The sequence below is a fragment of the Petaurus breviceps genome, unplaced genomic scaffold (genome assembly GCF_028583685.1).
Source record: "Petaurus breviceps papuanus isolate PSGF00001 unplaced genomic scaffold, PetGlider_PUasm1.0 90845, whole genome shotgun sequence".
NCBI lineage: Eukaryota > Metazoa > Chordata > Mammalia > Diprotodontia > Petauridae > Petaurus > Petaurus breviceps.
This window is the reverse complement of record NW_027187359.1, coordinates 24,609,460-24,636,259: the sequence shown is the minus strand read 5'-3', so window position 1 is coordinate 24,636,259 and position 26,800 is coordinate 24,609,460. Positions and strand designations below refer to the sequence as shown.

General features: G+C 37.1%; 1 protein-coding gene across 3 annotated transcripts in view; it reads right to left on the bottom strand.

The window, feature by feature from the left end:
• Window positions 1-26,800, bottom strand: part of CDH13 (cadherin 13) — a 1,699,366-nt gene that overhangs the window by 188,042 nt on the left and 1,484,524 nt on the right. For all 3 annotated transcript variants that reach the window (XM_069072248.1, XM_069072247.1, XM_069072246.1), the window contains one exon: window positions 1,270-1,410. In XM_069072248.1, coding sequence (XP_068928349.1) covers window positions 1,270-1,410 — 141 coding nt within the window. The remainder of the gene's footprint in view (window positions 1-1,269; window positions 1,411-26,800) is intronic.

Genomic DNA, 26,800 nt, shown 5'->3' with positions numbered 1-26,800 from the left:
TGTATGTGTATATAAATATATATGTGTATAGACATATGTATGTTCATGTATACATAGACAGAGGGCACAGGATGAGTTGAATATGAAAGGATGATAATTTAAAAATAAAATTATGAGATAAGAGAGAAATTTATTAGGGGAAGGAGAAAGGAGAAGACAGATTAGGGTAAATTATCTCATATAAAAGAGGCCAGAAAAAAACCTGTTACAATGGAGGGAAAGAGTGGGAAGGTCAAAGGGAATGGGACAACCTGATTCTCATTGAATTTGGCTTAAGGAAGGAATAACATACACACCCTATTGGGTATCTTATCCTACAGGAAAATAGGAGGTAGGGGATAGGAGGGGGGATGATAAAAGGGAAGATGGTAGGTAGAAGCAAACATTTTTTAAAAGGGATAGGGTCAAAGGAGAAAATGGAATAAGGGGGGGGAGGTATAGGATGGAGGAAATATAGTTGGTCTTTCACAATATGACAACTATGGAAATGATTTAGGTAACTGCACATGTACAACTTATGTTGAATTGCTTGTCTTCCCAGTGGGGCAGTGAGGAGGAAGGACAGGAAAAATCTGGCACTCAAAAGTTTTAAAAACAAATGTTTAAAAAAAATTTTCTTTCTTACATGCAACTAGAAAATAAGATGTATGGGCACTGGGGTATAGAGGTCTGTCTTGCCCTGCTAGAAAGTTAGGGGGACAATGGGGAAGGATATAGGGGAGAATGGATTGGGGGAAGGGGTATGCAGTGGGCTTGTTATTTTGGGGTGGGGAGTAGGGGAAAGATGAGTGTTGAGAACTAAAAATAAATAAATTTTTAAAAAAGAATGTGAAATTGAGGACCAAAGAGGGGAAGTGATTAGCTCCAAGTCAAATAGGCAGTAAGCCTCAGAGACAGGATTCAAAATCAGATCTTTTGACTACAAGTGTAATGTTCTTTCTACTGCACCATGTTTATACTTTTGTTGTACGCTAAATAGCATGTAATAGTGACAAATGACTCCAATAAGATGAAGAAAGTGTCACTTTTACATTAAAATATTTTCAAGTTAACAAAAAACTCAGGAAATATTTATCTTCCTACAGAATTTTATGCAATTCTATAAGCACTCTCCAACTACATAGGCAACGTCTTCTACCATCTGTGCCCAGGTGGTTAGAAAAGATGTCCTTAAGCATTCTTTTCCACTCTCAGGTTTTATGAATGAATGTTAGTCACTGGGTACCATCATAACCACTCCAATGGCAACAATAATCTTTAAGTGCTTACCTCCTTCTTGGTGAATTTTGGAGAGTGATCATTTTTGTCATCAATGAGGATAGTAGCTGTTGCTGTGCCCGTTAATCCAACATCCAAACCAGCCATGTCCTGAGCTTCAATGATCAGTTCATACTTAGGGTTTTCCAGAGTCTAAAGAAAAAAGACAAAAGTACTTGTTTGAGCTGTGGATTATTCTTCAGAGAGGCTGAGTCAGAGATTGGCTTATTGAGTATTGTGCAAAGCTAATTATTCAACCAACAAGTACTTTTTAGGCACCTACTATGATCCAGGTGTAAAGCTAGGTAATGGGGACACTAACATAGAAAGGAAGCAGTCACTTCCCTCAAGGAAGTGATATCTATTGAAAGAAACAACATGATACCTATAAATAAATACTAGAATTCTCTATATATAATATGTGCATGTATATAATACATAGATATACATGTTTATATAGGTATAATATATGTGTATATATTTGAAAAATATTCAAAATATGTATGTGTGTATAAATTATATATATATATATGTGTGTGTGTGTGTGTGTGTATTTAAAATCATTTTTTTTCACTTAGGTATTATAATCCACTAATGAGGTTTCTCTTCTCTATTACATGGTCACACATCTAAGCATTTCATTTTGCTTCATGCCTTGCAGAATTAAATATGTTCAAAAAGACATACTCCCCACTTACTAATTGCAAGATACTGTATTAGTTATTAAAGTATACGAGATAAGTAGTTCACATTCCTTACAATAGCTAGGATTTACAAAGAGCTTTAAAGTTTGCAAAACACTTTACAAATATCATATTTGATCCTTACATCCCTGTGTGGTATTACTATTATTCTCATTTTATAGTTGAGGAAATTAAGGCAGACAGTAGTTAAGTGACTTGTCCAGAGTCACACAGCTATTTAAGTATCTGAGTTCATATTTGAACTTGGGTCTTCTTGACTCCAGACCCAGTGCTCTATCTGCTATATCACCTAATTGACCCTCATCTTCAATAAGGTTATATTTTCATAGGCAGATATGATATATCTTCATATAGTAAAGAAGAGTGTAAAATGTATACAAGAAGAGCAAAGTGACAAGGAAACAGCAAAGGCATAATGTTAGAAGTAGTACTTGAGCTGAGAGCATCTAAGGATGGGCATCATTTTAGCTAACAGAGGAAGGACATTTCAGACACAGTAAACTAGGGGAATGACATATCCAGGGAAAAGGGGTTACTTGAGGTAGCGGTGGGATCTCCTTCATTTCAGGTTATTAGACAAAGGCCGCAGTCTACCTGTTGAGCCCATTATAGTTAGGATTCTTTTTTTTCAAGTATGATTTGTGGTCAGTGAGATCTCTTATTTGTTTGAATTCTGGAGTTCTATGTTTGTATCTAGTATAGGGTGGTATAGGACAGATACAGTATAGCAGAATACTATAAAGGAAGACTAGAACCAGAATGAGGAGGGTGTTAAATTGCATTATAAGTAACTCAGACTTCATCCTACAGTCAAGAAAGTACTATCGAAGGTTCACCAAAGCACCATGGGAGGTTCTTGAAAGAGTGGAATAAATAATGCATTAGAAAGAGTGATCAGAATGCAAAACTGAATTTGAAAACAAGAACACCAGAGATAAACTAGGGCAGAAAGTGTAGGGTTTTGCTCCAAGGCACTGAAATTCAGATCACCAAGGCAATGCTTATGCAATGTAGAAACAATTGAATTTAAAGCCTACTTCATAAAATTAATTAGTTAAAACAGAAACTATAAATTGGCTCATTTTCTGGCTTTTCTCTCCTGTGGCTAGTTTTCTCCGCCTCCCCTGCCCCCCCATTTCTTGCTACTTCCCCACATACTGCCTCTGTGGACTCTTCCCCAGGCAATCTCCATCCTATTCCCAACCTTAGTAACTTCCTTGTAAACAGCTTTGAGGTATCTAAAACTCTGCAATCTATGTCTCCTCCCTATGGGATGGTGTCCTGGGGCCTTTCTCCCTACTGGAAAGGAAACAAAACAGAAACCAAAGAACCTCACAAAAATTTGCCTGTATAGAGTTGATCTGAGGACAAATTTTATGCTGCTTTTGCAGGGTACATTTCCTGAATCATGCCCCAAGTGCCAAAATTGCTAATTATGGCTCTGGAGAGCAGTATCTAGAGAAAAGCACTATAAAGTAACAGATCCTGTGCCATACAGGTATTCCATATGATGTTTCCTGCTCCCAGAGTGAAAGTTCCCAAAAGATCCACCTTCCTCAAGACCAAACCTTACTTCCTAACTGCCTCATTCTCAGCAGATATCCTCTCCTCTAACTCCTGATACTGATCATCTCAAGTAAGTTTCCTCAACTTTTTTCTTTTCTACCCTGTCATTACGCTACCTCCTCATTTACCCTCTTTTTTCTCCTGATCTCAGAGCAAATAGTGGGCCTACTTTGTGCCAAATCTAGACCCTCACCCTATATTCCATGGGGTACTCTAAAGCTTATTCTGCGATCCTGTTCCAAACATCATTCCCTATTCTCCTGAATCATCTTATTAAAATTATGATTTGCTTCTGCCATATTTTATTAAATTACCATACTTAAGGTTCTTATCATACAAATAATGGAACACAATGTCTTCAAATTGATACCATCAGTACCATCTCTCAAATAGCCACAATTATTCTGATACATCCTCTGTCTCATGCAAAGGGTGAGTTCTCTGATCCTAGCACAAGCTGCCTTCATTTCTCATTATTCCTCACATCTCAGACAGCATTTTTAATATAGTTCCAAATCATTTATTTTTCAGATTATTTTTCCTTTCAATTTTTTTTCTATCAGATACTTTATTTTGCTAAAAGTACTTTCTGCCAGAATTGTTTTTGCTCTTTTGGCAGAAACTGTACCTTAGTGAATTTTAAATGATAAATAATAAAAAAGCAAACTAGCTAATTCTCCCTCTCCTGGAGTAAACACAGCTGTTTTGGGCTTCCTCAAGAAAGTGGCGAAGGAACTGAACAAGAAGACTGATAGAACTTGACTGTGGTAGTGTGATATCATCATAATCAAGAGAATGAGGTATTTTGGATAATAATTTTAATTTTCTGGTTAACTGAAGTTAAACATTTAAGCTTCTACTAATTTTGTTTCAATATATTTTTATAAGAATCATTGACTTTAGGGGTGGCCAGGTAGCACAGAGAGTAAGAGCACCGGCTCCAGTGTCAGGATGACCTGGAGATCAAATCCCGGGCTCAGACACTTAGCACCCACCCAGAAACACCTGGCCGTGTAATCTTGAGCAAGTTACTTAACCCCAATTGCTTAGGGGCAGCCAGGTGGCTCAGTGAGTAAGAGCACTGGCTCCAGTGTTGGGATGACCTGGATCAAATCTGGGCTCAGATACTCAGCACCACACCCAGAAATAACTGGCCCTGTAACCTTGAGGAAGTTACTTAACCCCAATTGCTTAAAAAAAAAAAAAAATCATTGACTTAAAAAAAAATGGAACAAACAGTTTAAGAAATAAATCCTGCAGCCATAGAAATATTTGCGCAGAGGTCATAGGAATACTTGTAAAGGATGGTGTTTGCGGAAAGGATGCATCCATTGATTTGTGACTAGATGGACAAACTCTAAGGTACTTCCAACTCTGAGACAGAGTCTGTGATTATATGACACACTTTTCTATCTTTGTAAGAAGACAATAGTATATGGCACATAGTTTACCTTTTCTTGGTGAAACAAAACCTATTTTTAAATAAAATATCTGGGTTGTGTTATAGGAGGAGTCATTTGGGGATATAGGTTATGACATACCCGAGAACAACGCTTGACATGAAGTTGACAACAACTGCTTAATAAGTTGTTGGATGGATTCTTGACTGATTCTTTAATAAAAGCTTAATTTATTTTTTTCAATATCTTATTAAAGTGAACAATCTACAGGTGTGTGGTTTCCTAGATACCTATTTTATTTTACCTTTCCACATACCTATTTTGAAGCTAAATGAAATTATGAATTAAAAGCTGACACAGATATTTCTTCAGCTATGTTCAGGCTCTCAATGAAATCTTATTCTTCACTGTCTTTTGACAATATTCAAAATATTATTTTATTTCAACATCAAATAGTCATAGAATTTTGAGGGGGTAGGGAGAGCAGACTTGAAATTTCATTGGTATCATGAATTTTTGACAAGAAAATTCCCTTTACAAATGCAGATTAGCACCTACTCTGCAACTTATAGTCTTATAGGGTTGCATGGGAACACTTAAAGTTTAAGTGAATTGTCACAGTCTTTACGTTTGAAATGGCACCTGAACACAGTTTTCCTATCTCTAGCCCTTTATCACAGAATCACAATTTGAGAGTTGAAAGGGACCACAGCAGTCATCTAGTCCAAATCAAAGATGAAAGGAATCCCTATTATAACATATCCAATAAATGATTATCTGGCTACTGTTTGAAGACTTCCAATGATGGAAAATTCATCATCAGTAAAAGTAAGCCATTCAACTTAGAGATGAGTCTAATTTTTTTTTAGGATCTTCCCCTTACATTAAGCCTACTCTGACCTCCACTAATGACAATAAATCATCATCATCATCATTATCATCATCACCAATTTAAATCTATCTATCTCTCTATCTCTCTATCATCTATCTCTCTATCTCTCCATCTCTCCATCTCTCCATCTCTCTATCTCTCTATCTCTATCTATCTATCTATCTATCTATCTATCTATCTATCTATCTATCTATCTATCTATCTATCTATCTATCTATCTAACATTCTGAAGGTTATAAAACTTCCCCTGTAATTCCCTTGGGTAGTGGAGTCTCAATTTACAGATGAGGAAACAAAGGTTCTTGAAACTTAACCATATAGTTAAATTTATAATATTTATCATGAGTAAAATGAAGGATAGAGGGGCAGCTAGGTGGCACAGTGAATTGAGTGCCAGCCCTGTAATCAGAAGGACCTGAGTTCAAATCTGGCCTCAGATGTTTGACACACTTACTAGCTGTGTGACTTTGGGCAAGTCACTTAACCCCAATTGCCCTCCAAAAAGCAAAAAAATAAATGAAGGATAGAGAAACAGTGTGATTTGTCCAAGACCACAATGACCATGCTAGTGTACAGCAAACAGTAGAGCAAAACTGGTATGTTTCCTTTGTTCCATACTGCCTTTTTCCAACCATAAGTAAACTTCAATCCACTGTCTATCTAACTTGCATTGGCTGTAGAAGTAAACAGTTGTACTTGGTGAACTTTTAGGCTACTGTCACCACAGATATAACTACAATGATCCATCTTTGGTCAGATGCTTATTTCTATTGCCTTAAGGGATGGTTTTTTGAGGACTTTCAACTTTATGGAAAGATTCAATAAAGGTTCCATTATATTCTGGATTCATAGCACATCTGCCTTTGTTTGGTTCCTGGTCAATGGTTTCTTTAATCTTCAAATTAAACCTAAAGCTTCCATTTATAATATCCAAGAGGGTAGGTAGCCTTTGAAATCATCATGCAAGGTTGGAAAAAAATTCCCTCCTATAAAACAGAATTGTTAGGGAGAGAGTTTTTGGGGAAGTCATAGATTTAGTGTTAGAAGACACTTTGGAGGCCATCTAATCCAACCCCCTCATTTGAAAACCTAAGGAGGTTAAGTAATTTTCCTAATATGACAGAAGTAATATTTGAACCAGGAACTGTCTGGGGATTTGGCATGGGGGGAGGGGGGTGTTTGCGAGACACAGTCAGTTAAGGTGAAGCCTGGGAAGGAGAGAAGAAAAACACAGAAGAAGTTAATCTTGTTACTCAGGTGTAAAGCTGTCAAGAGAAGCAGAAACAGCAGGAATGTTGCACCCAATGGGGAGTACCATGAAGACACCACAAAGTGAAAAAGATTATGTTCCCAGAAATATTAATGGTATTAGTTGCCTTGACATCTGTTCCATATGAGTGTCCTTCATTACCAATGTAAGCTCATTGTTGGGGGCTTGCAAACTATAGTTTTAGGATTCTATACACCCAAGGGGGTAACAGTGGTTTAGTGCATAGAGCATTGGGCTTGGAATCAGAAACACCTGAGTTCCAATCTAACTGTGGAACCCCGAGCAAGTTACTTAATCTCTGTCTGCCTTAATCGACTGGAGAAAGAAACAACAAACCACTCCAGCATCTTTGTCCAGCAAACCACATGGCCAGTAAGGTCCATGAGGTCACAAAGAGTCGGACACAGTTAAATGACTACACAACAACAACACATTGCTCCAAAGACCTTGAAAATTATAAAAATAACTTTTTCCTAGATCCCTAACCTTTAAAACTATAGCTGCTAAATGGAAACTCAGAAGGTATGTTACCCATCTTGAATAACCTGTGGCCTGGAAACGTTATTATATATTTACCAAATGTCAAAGTCCTTGGTAGAACTTGGTTCCACCGTCTTTCATTTTGGCTTGTCTCTAGGAGAAGCCATTTAATCACCTTAATATGTCTATCACTTTATGTGTTTAATTTTACCAGTTTCAATCATTAAGAAGTGATCTATTTAACTTTAAATACTTTTTCTACAATTAGGCTAAGATGCCACCAAGTGAGCCATGATGCCATGGTTTGCCTATAGCAAGACACGTGTTCTCATATGAAATCTAGACTTTGCTAATTAATTTTCCATTTAATATTTTTAAATTAAAAATAAATAATAAAACTTTTGTAATCTTCTACCAGTCATATAGCAGGATTATCCTTCCAATTCCATCAGGAAAACTTCTTCACAGATAATAAAGCTGACTTTGGAAGTCAAACTTAAACTAAAACTTAACATGTTCAGAACAGAACCTATTATCTTCTTGTCCCAGACCCCACCACCTGCATTGTCTTTCCCCTTTCCAACTTGGCTATTTCTATATAGGATACCACTATGCTCCTGGTCACTCAGGTTCACAAACTAGATAAAATTCTCAACTCTTTCCTCATCCTCATTCCATATAATGAATCTGATGCAAATGCTTGCCATTTTCCCCTTCATAAATCTTTCTTCTACATGTCCCATTCCTTCCACTCACACGTATACCATCTTGGTGCAGGCTACCATCACTTCACACTTGAACTACTGAAATAGCTTTCTGATAATTTTGTCCACATTTCAGTGCATCCTCCACTCAGATTTGTGGTTGTTATTCAGTCATTTAGTTATGTCCAACTCTGTGATCCCATGGATCATAATAGCATGTCAGGCTTTTTTATCTTCCACTGTATCTCAAAGTCTTTCCAACTTCTTGTTCATTTTTTTTTCCATGATACTATTTATCCATCTCATTCTCTGCTGTCCCTTTTTTCCTTTTGACTTCAATCTTCAATGTTTCCCAACATCAGGGTTTTACAAATGAGTTCCATCTTCTCATTACATGGCCAAAATATTTAAGCTTCAGCTTTAAGATTAAATAATCTTCCAATAAACAGAATGAATCAATTTAACTATTGACTGATTTTTTACCTCATTGCTGTCCAAAGGATTCTCAAACATCTTCTCTAGAAACACAATTTGAAAACATTGATTCTATAAAGCTCAGCTTTCTTTATAGTTCAACTCACACAGTCATACATTGCTACAGGAAAAACCAAAGCTTTTACCATACAGACCTTTCACATGCTATTGTGCAAACCTTATCATGTCTCTCCTATACAATAAATTCCATTGACTTTCTGTTACCTCCAGAATCAAGTACAAATTTCTATCCTCTGTTTTGCTTTTAAAGTCCTTTACAATTGGATCCCTTTCAACCTTTCCAGTATTCTACTTTACTATTCAGCAACACTGGTCTTCTTCCAGTTCCTTGCATATGAAACTCCATCTCTTAATTTCATGCCTTTTCTCTAGTTATCCCACTGCTAATGCCTTTCCTTTGGGATTATCTCCCATTTATACTATGCACATTGTGTGTGCATGTGCATGCATGTGTGTAAGTATAACACACATATAATTCATATGTAACATATGCATATGTAAATATACACAGAAATCTATCCATTTATATAGTCTGTATACATACATAGTCTACATACAAAAAGATATAAATATATCTCTATTATCTATATATATTTTATATTTACCTAGTTATGAGCATCTTGTCTCCCCAATTAGAAAATGATATACTTGAGAAGAGGAACTGTATTTTTTTTCTAATTTTCTTTGCAGCCTCAGTATAATATAGTGCTTGATACATAATAAGCTCTTAATAAATGTATATTTATTATTGATTGATTCTATCAGGAAGAATTCCTTCACGATTCATAAAGTGTAACAAGAAGGAATAGGGCAGGGACAGATACTTGCACTAACCCTGAGAAATTGCTAGCATCACTAGTGCTGATGATACTATCTCTGTGGCCTTGAGCAAGCCATTCATTCTTCCCATTTTCAGATATTATCTATATGTGGCCACAGAGCTGATCATTTTTCAGTCAAATGGATTTTTATGTCTTTTTGTTATCTTAATGACTGATTTGGGCCTGGCAGGAAAATCAGATTGGCCACACACTTCCTCTTTAGTTTTAGGATTATCTGAATTACCTAATCAACTATTGTCTAATCCTGAGGTTTTGAGAAACATAGTCTTTTTCCATTTGTCAAGCAGAAAGAATGGCCAATGTGTTGAATCATTTATATGATAAAACAACTGAACAAAAACGAATAGTATAGACAAGTCCCAAACAAGTACCCAGTCATTTGATGTAAGAAGCTATAATGTTGGGGGAACTTTTCCAAGTGTCATCAAATCAACAAGTATCTGAGTACCTACCAAATTATCTTGCAATTTTTTGTTTTCTAAGGAAATAAAAGGAATTTATATAACTTTGTTGTATATTTAAAAGGAATACCAGGTAGTACATAGTAGATTAGTTCATATTCAATCATCTTTTTTATTATACTATGTTATGGAAAGGCTTGTTTGATTCCATAAATTTAAAAAAACTACCTAAAACAACTTGGAGTAAAACATAGCAGACTTGGCCCTCTGTGAAAGCTGTAAAGACTAGTTGGTACTGGGGAGGCTTTGAATATGAATCGGTGTTCCCAATCACATATGCCTGGCTTCCATAAGTAACAGCAACCAACTGCCATTTCACCCTTCCCTGACTAACATCACCAATGCTTTGTGCCACCAGGAGATCAGGCTCTATGGAAAACCTAACCTAAGCTTTGAGTTTGCTTTAGTATGAGGCATGTCCTTTGAAAGCAGGTCTGGGGTTTTCTATTCTATTCTTTTTTTTTTTCAATTGTCAGTCCCTGCCACTCTCATGTACTCAGGAAATACTTAATAAATATTTGATTAATTGAATTGAGCTACTGTGAGTTCACAAAGGCAATCAGAAGAGATTAGTAATCAATCAAACAATTGATAAATATTTATTAAGCAGCTACTACTGTTTGAATATGGTGGTAGATGCTGGGGATACACAAACTAAGAAAGGAACAATTCTAACTTGAAAAGAGCTTGCATTTTAATGAGATTATAGGGGGAATGGTCCAAAGTGAGAAAGTTTTGCCCAAATTGAGAAAGTTTTTTTCTATTTGTAAGTGAAAGCAGATGGGCCTGGAAATGTGAGCCTTCTACATAAGGGATGAACATGCAATCCCTTGTGCATACACACTCCTATACATTCTATTGTGAAGCTACAAACCTTTCTTGATGCACAGTATACACAATATAGGAATGGAAAAAAAAACAAAGAGAAAGTAACTCATTCTAGGGTATTTTGTTCATTACTATTGATGGTGATAGGATTTTCATTTGTATGGTTTTTAAATCTCAGTTACAAGTTTGGTCACTGTTTTTTATTGTTATATTTTGTGTCTGCTAACTTTGATAACTCTAATGGGGGAAAGATTGTATAATATTTTATCCTTTAAATACAATTTAAGAATATTTTTTAAAATTTTTACCCCTTCTTGCTATATTTCTTGATTAGAAGAACTCATTTTGAGTGATTATGTTAAAGATAGAGTTTATGGTTTTGTTTCGTTTAAGATTTCTTGGTTGAGTCTACTCATTGACAAATGCATCTTGGATAATAATCATTGATCAGAAATTTCAGTTCATTGTCTTAAGATGAAAACAATTCAGAGGCACAACAGGCATGAGCCTTTCCATAGGACAGCCTGCCAAGACATTTGGATCATGGACCTTAGCCAGCTGTGATTCCAATGACAAGATAGTTTCAACCAAAGCCATATTAAGATTATGATGGTGCTAATGTCAGATGCAAGGATCAGATGTGTGTTTTGCAAGCAGGATTGGGACAGAGAGGGTTCTTTGTAATGGGACTTTCAAATGATTATACAGGGCCAGAGCGGGTTCTAACTAGATAAGCATATGGCAGCAGGAGTTTCTAGATAAACACTGGGGAGAAAGAAAAGTTAGTTGCTATAGGCTTCTGTTTGTGGTCAGTCTTATGCTAACTATTGTTCACCAATAATGAGGGAGATTCATTGCTTCCTCTGCAAAGCAGGTACCTGAAGTATTATCCTTGTCCAAGCATGAATGCTATTCCTGTGGTTGAATAGGGCACTACATTTGAAATAAGACCCATCTCTGACAATAGAATTCCATTTCTCTCTCAGTAATCTACAAAGTAACCTAACATCATTCTTGAATTTTCTTAGCATACTCTAAGGGGAATACCATTATAATCCACACGTGAAGGCACAATCGATCAGTAAACATTTATCAAGCCCTTAATATTTACAAGGCATTATGCTAGGCACTGAGGATACAAAAACATTTTTTTTAAATTCTTGCCTTCAGTGGGCTTGCATTCTATTGGGGGAAGCAATATGTATACATATAAGTACATTCAAAATAATATAAGAGAAATCCTAGCCACTGGAGGATGGATGGATTAGGAAAAGCCTCAGTAGGAAATGACTAAATGGAACTTTCTACAAAGTTGGAGATTCTAAGAGAAGGTGAAGAGGGAGTGCATTCTAGGTGTGGGGGCCAACTTGTACAAAGGTATGGAGACAAAAGATGGATGTAACACCTTTGTGTTCATCTCTTCCAAGTCTCACATACACTTTTAATCTTTCTTCTATCTCACAGTCCTATGTAATGGGAAATTCTGGGTTACATAGGCAAAGAACTCATAACCGTAGTTGCCTGTGAGCTGAGTTAGATGTGTGTAAAGATATTGCTTGAGATAATGGCTGGGTTTGTTAGCTTTGTACTGTATAATTTTTGGTGTTTTCATCATAGTCATCATCACCAACATTTATATAGCACCTACTATGTGCCAGGTCTCATGCTAAGAGATTTATAAATATCTTCTTTGATTTTCACCACAATCCTAAGAGGTAGGTGCTATTATCATACCCATTTTACAGATGTGGAAACTGAAACAAATAGAGGTTAAATATCTTGCCAAGGGTAACATAGCTAATGAATGTCTTCCTGACTCCATCCCAGTGCTCTAACTACTATGTCACCTATCCACCCCTTGATTAAACTGTTTTGATTGTACTATAACATAAGGACTAAATACGTTGTAATGTCAGTATCTAGATAGCAGAGTTTTCTAGTGAGTGAAGGCTAAGATGAAGTATGGAATATTGAATCCAATATCCAAAAGACCTTTTAAGACTTATGGGAAGCTCTGAGAAAATTGTCTATACATACGCCCTTTGTTGGACATACATAAGTCATTTCCATGTATATTAGACACCAAATGTACCAATCTATATATCTGGAGAATGGATATGGCCTGGGAAAATTTAATGTATTAAAAAATTGTACTGTCAATTTATAGTTACACAACCATTTCCATTTGCCAGTCTCCCTGTATGAAGTGGGGTGCAGTAAAAAACAGATATATTTTTTGGCTCCTATATATTAAAGATATAGTGAAGGTAACCAAAAATATCTCATTGCCCATTGTCACCTTAGGCTGCCTGGTGTTCTTCTGAGGCTGCTATATGTCTATGAGAATAGTAGGCATATATTTGAAAGGTCTCAAGGTAAGTACTATAAGATAAGCCTATTGACTTGCATGATTCCAACTATTAATTCTATATAAAGATCTCTTCCAAAAATTATGTCTCTAGGTCTCTTACATGTCTTAAGTTCATATACGGAACCATTTTTACCCAGGATCAGTAACTTGGATCAATATCTTTCTGGGGTAACTATTTGGTACAGTGAATAGAATATAGGGCTTAGAGTTTGAAAGACCTGAATTCAAATGTTGGCCTAAGACAAATAGTAGCTGTATGACCCTGGGCAAGTCACTTAACCTCTGCTTAAGTTTTCTCATCTGTGAGGTGAGGATAATAATAGCACCTATGTCCCAGAATTATTTTGAGGATCAAATGAAATAATAATTGCAAAGTGCTTAGCACATCGCCTGGCACATACTAAGTGCTATATTAATGTTAGCTATTACTACCCTCTATCCTCACATCTATTGGACTTTTGCCAAATCCTTCCCTTTATATATCTTTCACATCACCCCTCTTTTCTATTCCTATTTTACTTGTACTATAATATGAGCCTCCTATACAGTGTCTGTACCTCTGATACTTTCCCCTCTGAGCTACTAATTAAATTCCTATTTTTCTTTCATGATTCTCTTAGTCTGTTAATAGACTGCATTCAGGAATCCCTTCCAGAAGTATGAGGGTGTCAGCTCTGGTGGGCCAATTGTTAAATCTTCTCTGTGAATTTTTCTTGGAAATTGAAAAATGTTACAAATCATGGCTTTATTTACTTTTCTGTTGATTTCCTAGACTTAAGGAAGTGATGGAGAAAAATATTAATGCAGATTAAACTTTAAAATGTCATAAGTGTGTGTATGCATGTACATATGTGTGTGTGCTGATGAATGTTTAATGATTGGGTCCCGAAAGGGAGATCCCAATCCTAGGATCTCTCCCTAATTTGAAATCCTATAGCTCTAGCTGTCTGTATCATTCAGCCTCTGCTACTTTTAATTAATTGTGTTAATCATTTTGTTTACACATCTTGTCTATCTCCCTAACCAGACTTTGGGCTCCCCAAGAGAAGGAGCTGTGACTATTTCTCTGTGTGTCCCCAGTACCAAGAAAAGGGCCCTAACAGAGTAAACACTCAATAAGTGTTTGTTGCTACTGATGATATATGACTTGTTTCTCAGATCTAAATTGTGCCTTAAGGACTCAAAGGGTCAAGGCCATTTCCTGATGTGTACAATTTATTCTGGCTGAGTAGTTTACACAGAGTAAGAATTAGACTCGAGTAGACAATGTTTCATTTTGACCAGGAAATCTATCTTTCTCCAAATTGGAAAATTAAAACTGGGGGCTTTGGTTTAATATGATGACATCTGACCCCGAAGGCACTCTAGTCAAAACCCTGGTGCTAAATTTGAAGTGAATTCTCCAGTTGCTTGCCAGTATCAGTTTCGCTATTCCTCCTGGGTGCCCACTCACTAACAGTTGATGTATATACCTAGGGGAAAAAAAAGGGAAAATATATCTGCAAAGAATTGGGTATATTTTTACAAGCCCCAGCAAGGTTCACTGACTGCACTGATTTGAAAAGCAAACATTTCATCTCGAAAATAGAATCAAAACGTGTCATTAAATATTTGTCACACAATCAATCACCACACATTTGATGTTTATTATAGCTAAAGTTATTTCCACACAAGTGTACATTTAACGGAACATTTATTATTAATAACAAGTATAATGGTTGTGTAACAGAAAACCAGCTATAAAGTTTCTCACAAACAAAACTTTGCAGTTAACCCATAAACTTGCCCATGTTTTTAATTTATTTTCCCCACCAGCCCTGCCATCCTTAGAGACTTATGGTTCAGTCACTGGTTATAGATTTGCACATAGCTTAAAAAAGACCTCTAAGCCCATTATATGTTTTGTCCACTTTTGAGATGTCACTAACCCTCACCAGACATAAAAGAAACATAGCAATGACGCATCTGTCCCTTAGTTTTGAAGCTGTTGCTACATAATGTCACCTAGCAACAGGAGAGCTTGATCACTTCTTCTGTACCAATTAAACCCTTGCAAACTCTCTTATTTAAGGTCTTTGTTAATTCACAGAAATACAAATAATAATAATAATTTACATTTCTATAGAATTTTAAGGTAATAAAGTGCTTTCTTAAATCCCATGAAATGCAGTTAATATTATTCCTCAGGAAACTGAGGTCCAAATAGTTTAAGTGACTTCTGTTTGCCATTTTCTGACCTCAAGGACTTAGCTTCTTACCATAGACCTCCCAATCTCCAGTGGATTTTATTAATATTGCAATCATATTACCACTTATAAAACAAGAGGTGATACCTAGAATTCAAAAACTCTTCAAATAAGAGGGGTATGTTGATTCTCATGCAAACAGAAGCACAGGAATAATTAGGGTTTTTTTGTTTGTTTGTTTGGATTTTATGATAACTTTTTGAGCCTCCTAAGAGCTCTGGCCATTTGAATGCACCAGTAGTCTTTAGATTTGACAGGGAAACGTGACTACAGTCAGATCCTGACAGTGCCTAGTAAGGGTGGGGGGACAAGGTTAGCACTGTATAAAGAGGGCTGACTACTAAGCCATGTTTGCCCCTGCCATGTTTTCTCTGACAGAAAACTCTAACATGAAGAATCATACACCGAATACACCTGGGACAAATAAAAATGACAAATGATACAAAGACAGAAATAAACATAAATTGATCCCACTTCTCCCAACCTACAGAGACCTGTTCTTTCAGGCACATACACACATTGGAAGGAGTTGTTCATCGCTTCTATGCCACCCTAGAGGAATCACAACTCCCCCTCCCCAGGCAGATCACTCTCTGAAATCATATTCCCTTTCTTCCAGGCACTAACATGGATAATTTAGTGCCTTGTGATAGAGTTACCTTCTATTTACATTATATACATACACACACATTCATAATATAAATGCACATGCTATATTGATAGATACATACATATATACAATATAAGTATAATTACATACATGTATATGCATGTATAATACAAATATATCTATAAATATATATGCATATATTACATATACATAATTATTTGAATATTGTCTTGCTCAATGAATTTGAGGTCCCTGAAAACAAAAACCATATTTTTTTAACTTTTTTTGTATCCCTAGTACTTAGCAAGTGCCTAATTCATAGTAAGCACTTAAATACTTGTTAACTGATTGACTGACAGAAGATAGTTTGGGTCTCATGGATGTGTACCATTAGGCATAGGATGGAACCGCTCCCGTGGTCAAAGAATATAAACGCTCTTAGAGATTCCCAATGACTTGCTAGCATTCACATTGTGGTATGGGAACAAAGCAGCATTCCCAATGGATTTAATGTGAAATGCTTCAGCAGAGGTAGGTTAAGGAAAATTTTTATTTGTATTCTCCACACGTGATTTATAAATAGAGCTCTAGGATAGACCATGTCATCAAAGGACTAGAAGTATAAGGAACATTTTCTCTCTTTTGGGAGGTATTGAAAGGGAGACTGTGACCTTCTTACAGTAATGAATAACAGTGAGACAGGGATTCCTCTCTTCCCTCTCTCCCTTCCATCCCCTCTATTTCTCAGTTAACACAATTTTGAAGTACCCAATTGTTTTTCCTCTAGCTTCAGTGGAAAGTTCCTTTTTCTAACCCAACATGTCCAAGTACTTCCTCTTTTTTCTCGAAGAAGGCAAGGCTGCCCCTTTCCACTGGACCTCAAAATGACATTGAGAATCAGAAATATCTCTATACCCAGGATCTCTTTTTCTAAACCTGTCTAGACTCCCACCTCCACCCCCTCAGCTCCTTGGTGATCTCCTTCCTTTCAGGGAATACACAAAAGAACTCACTTTGCCTATTTGTCTAACTTTTGCTTAATTAAAAGGGAGAATTATTCTCATTATACCTCTGTCCGAGGACTGAGATATGGAATACAAACTGAAGGGCTCTCCATGGGAATTTCCAATTTAGACAGAGGCTGTGCTTATGTGCAGCTCTAAGTCAACTGAATTTGGCTAAGGTCATATACACAACAGACAAGACAGGGGCAGAGGGGAAGCAGTCTGACTGAGGGAATTCTTACCTTGTCATATAGAATCTATTGCTTGAAATCAACCTATATATGCTAGATGCCTACTAATAATTTTTTTCAAATACTGTAATTATAATAATAGCTACCTCATGTAATGATTTAAAGTTTACAAAGGGATTCACAAATTTTCAACAATCTTGGGAAAATAGATACCAAAGGTATCCCATGTTAAAATGAGGAAACTGATGCTCAAGCAATGGAGTTGCCCAGCATCATACACTTAGTACATGTTAGAGCCAGGAAGCAAACCAAGGGCTCCATAACTTGCTTATGTGCTATAGAATAACCACTTAACAGCAGTAACTCAACTTTTATTAACTCAGTGGTTTAAGTATCATTTGGAGGGGAAAAATCAGTTTGACAAGTAGTACAATGGGAAGATTATGTTATCATACCGTGATTTAGAAGTGACCACCTAGTCTGACCACTCACTTTACACATAGGAAGTAACTTTAAATGATTTGACCAAAGCCATTCAAGAAGTAAGGAAAAGAACAGGGATCTGAACGCAGGCTCTCTGAGACTATAAATTCAGCACTTTTTCCACCATGTCCTTTGCCTCTAGAACACTGTTCTAGAGTAAGAGTGAATAAGAGGACCTAGATTTTCTAATCCTCACTCAATCTCTTACTACTTGTGTGACGGGGCAAATGACTTAACCCTTAGAGTTTCTCAGTTTTCTCATCAATGAAAGGATAAAATGAAGACATTGAATCATATTTTCCTCAACAATTCCTTCCAGCTTTAAATAGTTTATCTCATATGAAGATTTTTTTTTTAAAGGAAGGAAAAGGGGGAAATTAACAGAGGCAGCTGAATTGGATTAGGAGGTCTCTGAGCTTTCTAGGGTTCTTTAGATATTCTGATTTTATGAGAGGATGAAAAGTATACTCTATAAATTCTGCAGATAGGACAAAATAGAATATGAATCAAAGGAAGTTATTAGGTTTAATGGACACACACTGAGTCATTGTCTCCCTAGAATGTTATCTATCACCTATGCCTCTGGGTTCAGAAACATAATAGAGAGAGAGAGTTTGCATAATTACAGGTTCCAAACACAGTTCTTTCCCATAAATCCCAACTTGCTCATTTAAACCCCCTTAACTCGGGCTGGTCCAGGTTAGTCATGTTTTTCCTATAGAATTTAGAAATTATGCTTGACTTGCATTTGTTTTTAAAACTGTCTAATGATCCTCTTGCCCACATTAAATTTCTGGCCACATTGCTACTGCCTTCTTTGCTTTTGTTCCCAACTCTGTGCTGAGACCGAGAAGAGGCTGAGAGTTCACTTCTCTAGAATGATAAACTGCTGACAAAGTCCCTTAGGTATGATGGCAACTGAGGGACTGAGTTGTGTTCTTTAGGCATTTCCACTTAGTAGGCACTGAGTAATAGGTTTTAAGTTATTGTGAGAAAGCATGATAATGATTCTATACATTAAGTTTACCTCCCTAACTGCTACTACAAATAAACTGCAATGGTCATAAATGACCTCGTGGACATGAGCCACTGTGTCCTGCATTGCTTCTTTGTTCAGCATAGACTCACAGATTGATAGAATCTCAAAACTCAGCTTTGGAAGGGACCTCAAAAGTCAAGCAGTCCAAAGCCATTCCTATACTGGAATCCCTCTAAAATTTTAACAAACTACCATCCCATCATTGCTTGAAGGACTCCACTAAAGGGGAGCCCACTACCCACTGAGCTAGTTCACTCCATTTATGAATAGTACCAATAGTTAGAAAGGCTTTCCTTATATCAATATTTTCACAATGATTTGCTTAGTACTAATATTAAGTGATGTGCAAAGCAGGAAAATATATGCTCACCTAAGATATCTATCAATGTCATAGAAGATGTCCACAGAAAAGAATAATTCCCTTCTGGCGTTAGGGTCATTCAGATACTCTTAAACACAGATGACTCTCTACTAACCGCATCAAGCTGCAAAATACTCACAGTCTCCCCAGTGAAATTCACAGCAATAAGGAAGATATTTAGCTAACTACCTACACTAGAAAAGCAAAGTGAATGAAAATGCATGTTGCCTAGATTACTACATGAAGTTAGAAGCCTATTAAATTAGTCCGCTGTATATACATACACATGCTCATATAGAGATCTAGATATGTATACATACTGAGAAGTTAAGCCTCTTGCCCATAGTCACATAGTACTTAGGTATAAAAGGAAGAACTTGAACCCAAGTCTTCCTGTAACCTTGGTTCAAGTTCTTCCTCTGATATCTATGTGCTATGTGACTATGGGCAAGACACTTAATTTCTCAGTGCCCCATACAATTCTCAAAGATTATAAATGACAACTAAGTTGTCAATCTCTATCAGTGGAGGAATTTTTTCCCTCTGGGAATTCATTACAACAATAAAATGGTATGAATAGATAAACATGGATTCACATACTCCCTAAATTTGTGCTTTAGGAGTTCCTCACACCTGTGATTTCACTTTTGTGGAAAAATCCCATGGTAATAAGTCTTGGGAGTACATGCAAATTAGCATACATAAGGAATGAATGACATGAGTTTTACTTATATAATGAGCTGGGCCAGAACTGGATAGGAGGAATGTATCACATTTTGGGAAATTATGCAGTACTTTAAATTCCTTCCAACCTGCCACAAAAGCCTCTCTCTTCAATACCAGTATTCTCTTGCTGATGCTATAAGGCATGAAATACCACAAGCCTACAAATAACTTGTAGGGTTATGAAAATATGAATGATAGCATAAGTGAACTACAGCTGTTATACTTATTATCTGTGTGGCTATGAGCAAATGAGTTTTCTCATCTCTAAAACGGGATAATACACTACTAACCTCAGTGTTGTTTTGAAATAAAATCTACTTTTTAAACCTTAAAGTGCTATGTAAAGTAAGCTTGTTGTCATTTATTGAGTTCATGTATAACCACAAAAGAAATTGAATTGGGTGTGTAATGAGAAAAAAAGAGGGAGATGGAAGGCCCAAATGGTACAATGCTACTCCCAAGACATAATGATGGGGAAAAAGATTTCTAGCACATTGGGCAGATTCTCTTGGAGGCCTAATCCAAACACATAGATAAAAATCAAACAGAAAGGCTTATGACTTGAGCTGTTAGATAAGTACCCACTACTAGGACATCATGGATCAGTCAAAGTGTCATTAAAGTTAAGAGAGCATAAGGAGTACCTAAGTATACTCTTTTTACTCGTGACTGTACAGCCCTCCATAATTTCTGACTTTCCAGTCCAATGTATTATCTTCAAAAAAGTATACACGATCACATCAATTATTATATTCAATGTAATAGCAGGCTCCCTCCCTCACATTTCAGCTAGGTTTTAGCTTCCATTACTTCTTCATGTCTACAGCTGGCCCTTCTCAAAATGTATTGTCATTTCCTAAAGAAAGTTCAAGTGGCCTACTATTCCATTCCCACTAATTGGGTGCTCAAGTGCCTGTGCTTGAACCCCAGTTTGTAAAATCACATTTCTCCCTAGCCTCAAATCTCCCTATGCATTATCTCTGCCCACTTCTCCCCATGCCAATACTCTGCCTAGCAACCATTCATAATCAAGCCCCAGTCAAATGTTTATCTCTCCTTGGTACAATAACAAGCTGCACCTATGAATCCTTCACTAGATTATCTATAAGTAACTCCCTAGTTCATTATATACATCCAGAATGTCTTGTTAGCTTGGGATATACTAAAATCCCAACACCCATTTTGTCAAACATGACATTGATGGGTGGCAGCTTGATTAGCCCTGACTGCTACCTGTCTTAGTGACATTTCAAACCTAAAACCACACCTCCATGCAGCCCCCTCTGGTACTATTTCCTGCCGAATTCTGGGCAAAACACCTGCACAATAGATATTAAAAGTGCATGTTCCAGGGTGGCCTGGTAGCACATGCTCTAGTGTCGGGATGACCTGGGCTCAGACACTTAGCACCCACCCAGAAACACCTGGCCATGTAACCTTGAGCAAGTTACTTAACCCCAATTGCTTAGGGGCAGCCAGATGGCTCAGCAAGTAAGAGCACCGGCTCCAGTGTTGGGATGACCTGGGGATCAAATCCAGGCTCAGATACTCAGCACCACACCCAGAAATAACTGGCCATGTAACCTTGAGCAAGTTACTTAACCCAGATTGCTTAAAAAAAAAAAAAGTACATGTTCCTTTAAGAACTGACCACTCCTTAACCACTCCTCAATCCCATCCTGACTCACCTACTTAGCATATTTGGCACTTGTTATACTATAGAATAGCCTATATAAACTTTAGCTAAGAACTCTTGCCTGCTGTATAGCATAACAATAAATCTTTGCCATCTTGACTCAAAGAATGCTTGAGTCTGTGAATTCATTCCAGACTGCTTTCTAGGGACTCTGGTGTAATGGGAATGTAAATTTAAAGATCTTCCCTGCCCCTAGGCTAAAGTGCACCTGGAGAGTGGGGTGGGAGGCTTATTTTTCAGTAGATACTTCTTGATTGGCCAGTGAGTCAATAAGATTGTTACATTCTCTGAGCCAGGAGAAGGCTATATAAACCCTGATTTGAGGCTTTGTTTTAGGGCTCACTTTGAGAAGTGTTCTGTGATTTGATCAGATGAAACTCTGGGAAGCAGGTTGTTGAAAGACCCCCTCCCCCCTTTGAAAAACACAGATGTTGATTTGGTATAGATGTAATGGTTGGACAATTTGGAAAGCTGTCTACTTGATCTGTTTCTGTCTTGATAATTCTGCCTGTATACTCTGAAGTTCGGGGTGCTGACCTTTTTCCCCTGAACTAGGTAAACAATATATGTTTGACTGATTAAAGTAAGCTTGTTAACCCATTTTGAGTTGCTTTCCTTTATCAAAGCAGATCCAAGAACCTGTGCTGGCGGCCACCCTGGGGACGCTGGGGGTGCTTGCCACTACATCTGGTTATTGGGGTTGCTGGACTCCCTGAACTCCGTGACCCTGCATTACCACTAGACTCTATTACCCTTTTTTTTCTATCTCATCCTGCCACTGTACCCTGATCATCAACACTGGTTCCTCTTTCCCCATTTCCCTTTGGAAGACATGTTTTGCTAATCTTTCAAAGTCAAATTCCACCAAGTATCTTCTATGAAATCTTTCCCTCCCACAGGAAATAAGCTTTGCATATTTGCAATGTCTTTTAATTGAAACCCCAAATGCCAAATGTGTAATTCTGCCATAAGGAACCCCATTACACAAAAAAGTAGAATTTGGTCAAAAGCTTTGTGGTTATGGAAGACAATGAGTGGACAAAGGTGTCTGATTCACAGATGGATTCTATGAGTAAATAGGTAGCCGTTTGCTGGGATTGTAGTCCTTCATGAAGCTATAACTGTGTCCCACTTTAAGGATTAAAAAAAAAATTCTATAGTTTACAAAAATAAAAAAAAAAGTCTAGATACTGTTCCCAATCATGGCACCAGCATTAACACATCAGAGTAACTAGGAATCTAGCAGATTGGGCTCACTGGGGGCCAGGATTTCTGAAGAATTTCATCTAAGTTCAGAGAAATGAAAATAGCTGCTTCAGAGTTAACAGTTTGAAGACTGGAGTCTAAGAGAAGTTTTTAGACAAATGTGATAAAACAAACCACTCACAAACATCTACCTTGAAAAGATTCATGTGTACTGAATGGTAATCCCATCATAGTTAAAATCAATGTGATGTATCAATTAACAAGCACTAATTAAACTTCTACTATGCTCTCAAGGAATTGACATTTAATCAAGGGGACAATGTATATATGTACAAGGTGTCCTAAAAGTCTTTAGTGTAGTTTGAAGCTTTAAAAATTTTGGAAGTGCTACAAACTTAGAAAAGCAACATTAAAAATGTTAGTAATTTACGTTTTTGAATATTGGTATTGTTTATTAAGATTCAACATTATTGTGTTCTACATCATTCTACCTGATTGTCTAACTCTGTATAAATTTTCATCTGCTGCTGCTCAAAAATGGAAGGAATTGTCTTTGTCATCCTAGCTTTAAGATCATCCAGATAATAAGGTGTTCATGAATACCAACAATTTTTACATGACTCTACAAGAAAAAGTCTAGTGGAGATGGATGAGATGATTGAGGGGGCCAAGAAGAAGGACCTCCTCTACTTGTCTGAGAAAGTGTTTTAGGGAAAGTGTCACACAATCAATGCATAGTGATAGAATACTCCAGCTTATTAAAATTAAAAACCTGTTATTCAAAATTCACAAAACTAAATAAGTGTAAAATTTAAATAATTCAACTTTCAAATGATTTTTTGGTAAGTTTGTAGCTTTTAGGCTTCTGAAGTTATTAAAACTTAAAATTACATCAAGGTTTTTAGGACCACCCTGTATGAGTAGATAGAGAATAAATGTAAAATAAGCATATAAATGTCAATTATAAGGCAAAAAAAATATGTACTTGTGAGATTTTAAGGAACTGTTTTATAAAGGAAAGAACAGGATATGAGGATTGATTTTGGACTTCTGAAATGCTCAGATGTACCCCTCTGGATATTTCACTGAATCCCTGGTGAAAGGGATAACCTTGGACGATAAAGGGGCTTTTTACAAAGAGAAAAGAGAGCTTATAGGAGACAGAAAAGGAAAAATTTATGGTTTGGGGAGCGGGATTAGTTTAGGGGAACTGGATTGAATTCTTTGCAGCCAAAAAAGAGACAAGAGACTTGTTCAATAACTTCTGGGGACAAGGTCCAAGATGTTGATAACTTGGGATTCTGGTGTTTGGGAAAAAGCAATTCTGACCTGAGATAACAGTGGGAATATGGGGGAGGTTTCTTTAGTTAGTAACCATCTAGAGATAAAGAGATTATGAATAAGCATACAGAGATAAGGAGATTGGCCTTGGGTTAGATGGAAATAAGGGTGAACTAACCAGGAAAACCAAAGCAATGCCCAAGGCCAAGATTAGAGCAGTAGCCTGGAACATGCCAAGAAGATGTTGATGAACCTGAGAAGATCGGGATGAGACTAATCATTTTTTTTTTTACTGAGTTGCATTAAAGTAGAACTTTTTTTTTTTCTTAAGAATCAAGCCTTAAACCTGAATCACTCAGACTCTCCAAGATTCTCCAATAATAGACCCACTAGGTCATTGTTTGGGCCCAGAATGGTTTAGAGTAAATGTAAATAGCAGTTGTTTCTGTTTGGACAGAAACCCTGACAGTCTTCCCCTCCCAGATTGATTTCTTTTCTTTTTCTTCTTCTTCCTTTTTTTTTGTTTTTGACTACTTCAAAGAGGCTATTCTTTCTTTGCCTTATTTTTTCTTTTAGGAGGGCAATTGGGATTAAGTGACTTGTCCAAGGTCACAAGGCTAATGTTTGTGTTAAGTGTCTGAGGCTCGATTTGAAGTCAGGTTCTCCTGACTCCAGGGCAGGTGTTCTATTCACTGTGCAACCTAGTTGCCTCTTTCCTTTTTTCTTACAGACCTTTAATGGGCATTTTGTCTCAATCAAACTGAGACCTGGGAAAGACTATAGCTCAAAAAGGTCTCCCACTGCCTCCAGGGCCCTTTCCAGTTGTCCTAATCTATATTTGGACACTGGACCCAGATGGTTCTGGAGGAGAAAGTGAGGCTTGTGACTTTGCATAGCCCTCCCACACTTAAATCCAATTTACATGTAAGTCATGGCTTCACCTCCCTCATGTCATGGTCCTCTTCCAGAAGGAAGGACAGACAACAGGACTGACTGAGTGTATTGAATCATGTATTAGAGAAACAGTGGATAGAGAACAGGGCCTGGAGTCAGAAAGACTCATCTTCCTGAGTTCAAATCTGGTCTCCGATATTTATCAGCTTTGTGACCCTGGGCAAGTCACTTAACTCTGCCTCAGTTTCCTCCTCCATAAAATGAGCAGGAGAAGTAAATGGCAAACTATTCCAGTATTTTTTGCCAAGAAAACCCCAAAAGGGGTCCCAAAAAGTCAGATGCAACTGAAAATGACAAAACAACAAAGTAGAGAAGCATAGGAAAAGAAAGTGGGATAAGCTATGCATCTCAGGAGTGGGGCAACCGGAAGAAAAATGTATGCAAGAGTTGTGCTTGTAAGAATATAGATCTAGAGACAGGAGGACCAATATCTTGAACATGACCTAATGGCTAGGTCCCCTTAATAAAAGGATCTGTTCTGTGAAGTTTAGATTCAGGCAAAGGGCCACACTTGAGGACCAAGAGGAACACGGGTAATCTAGAGGCCACAAGTTCCCCACCCCTGACTATCCCATCTCCTCATTTTACAGATGAAAAAATGAGCTCTCCTACCACCATATTATGACTTGCCCAAGGTCATAAGTGACAGAAGCTGGATTTGAACCCAGGTCCTCTGATTCCAGAGCAAATTCTTCTTTAACTCTGCATGGTAGATCTCCTTCATTCCTCTGACAGCAGAAAACTGCCTTAGAAAGGGAACCTTTTATTCAAAGGAGGATCTCATAGCCTAACACTGGGAATTTGACACCCTTGCAGTTCTCAGGTCAGCCTCAGCAAAGGTGTTTCCATTTATTATCCTCCGAAATGACATTCTCTGTTAGGACAATAAAAGATGATACCCTTTGATGGCTCCCTCATGGAAACTTTTACAGAAGCAATTATTCAATGGGGATCTATGTGGGATGTAAATGAATCTTCCTAGGTTAGCATGAAATAGCCTTTTAAAGAGAAACTAAGTACACTTAGGGCAGTGCCCTCTCTGCATGCTTTCCAATCACAAAATACAAAGCCTGGAATCAAGGTAGTATTCTGCTGTGTAGTTTGCTTTGCAATAACTCCTGTAGCATTCAGAATGGCCAGGAGGCTCAACAGGACGTTCCATTGCCCAGCCAAGAGAACAGAGATTCTTTCTAAAATTAGGCTCCCAATAAGCACAGCATATTCTGGGATTTGAGCCCGAGACCTTTGCTTGCTTCTGGAATTGTTGCATGTTAATGTGATGCCACCCATTAATTCCAGGATTACACAATCTTCCTATTAGAACACCTCAATCTAAGTAGAAATTCAAAAAGACTCATTCATTTCATATCCATTTGAACCCACTTCCATTCCAATATGATCTTCTAATTAAAGCTGCCATCCAATGATACTCTTAATCAGAATTATACTCTTTTTCCCCTTAAGTAAAATATATTTTTATGCAAAGCTTATATTGGATAAGAGTGCTATTGCCAGGAAGAATTTCAGGTAACTTTGGAAAGAAACCTTCCTGCTGAGAGTGTAATGAATCAGTAAATGATACCCACTTTGTCCCTGGACACAAAACAATTTGAGACACAGCATTTATGTTGTCATTGAGCTATACTCTTCGAATTTAAATTGACCTAATTTAAAATCATCTGAGGAAGAATCATGTGAAATGGATTTCAATTACACCATTGCTGTTTTAGAGA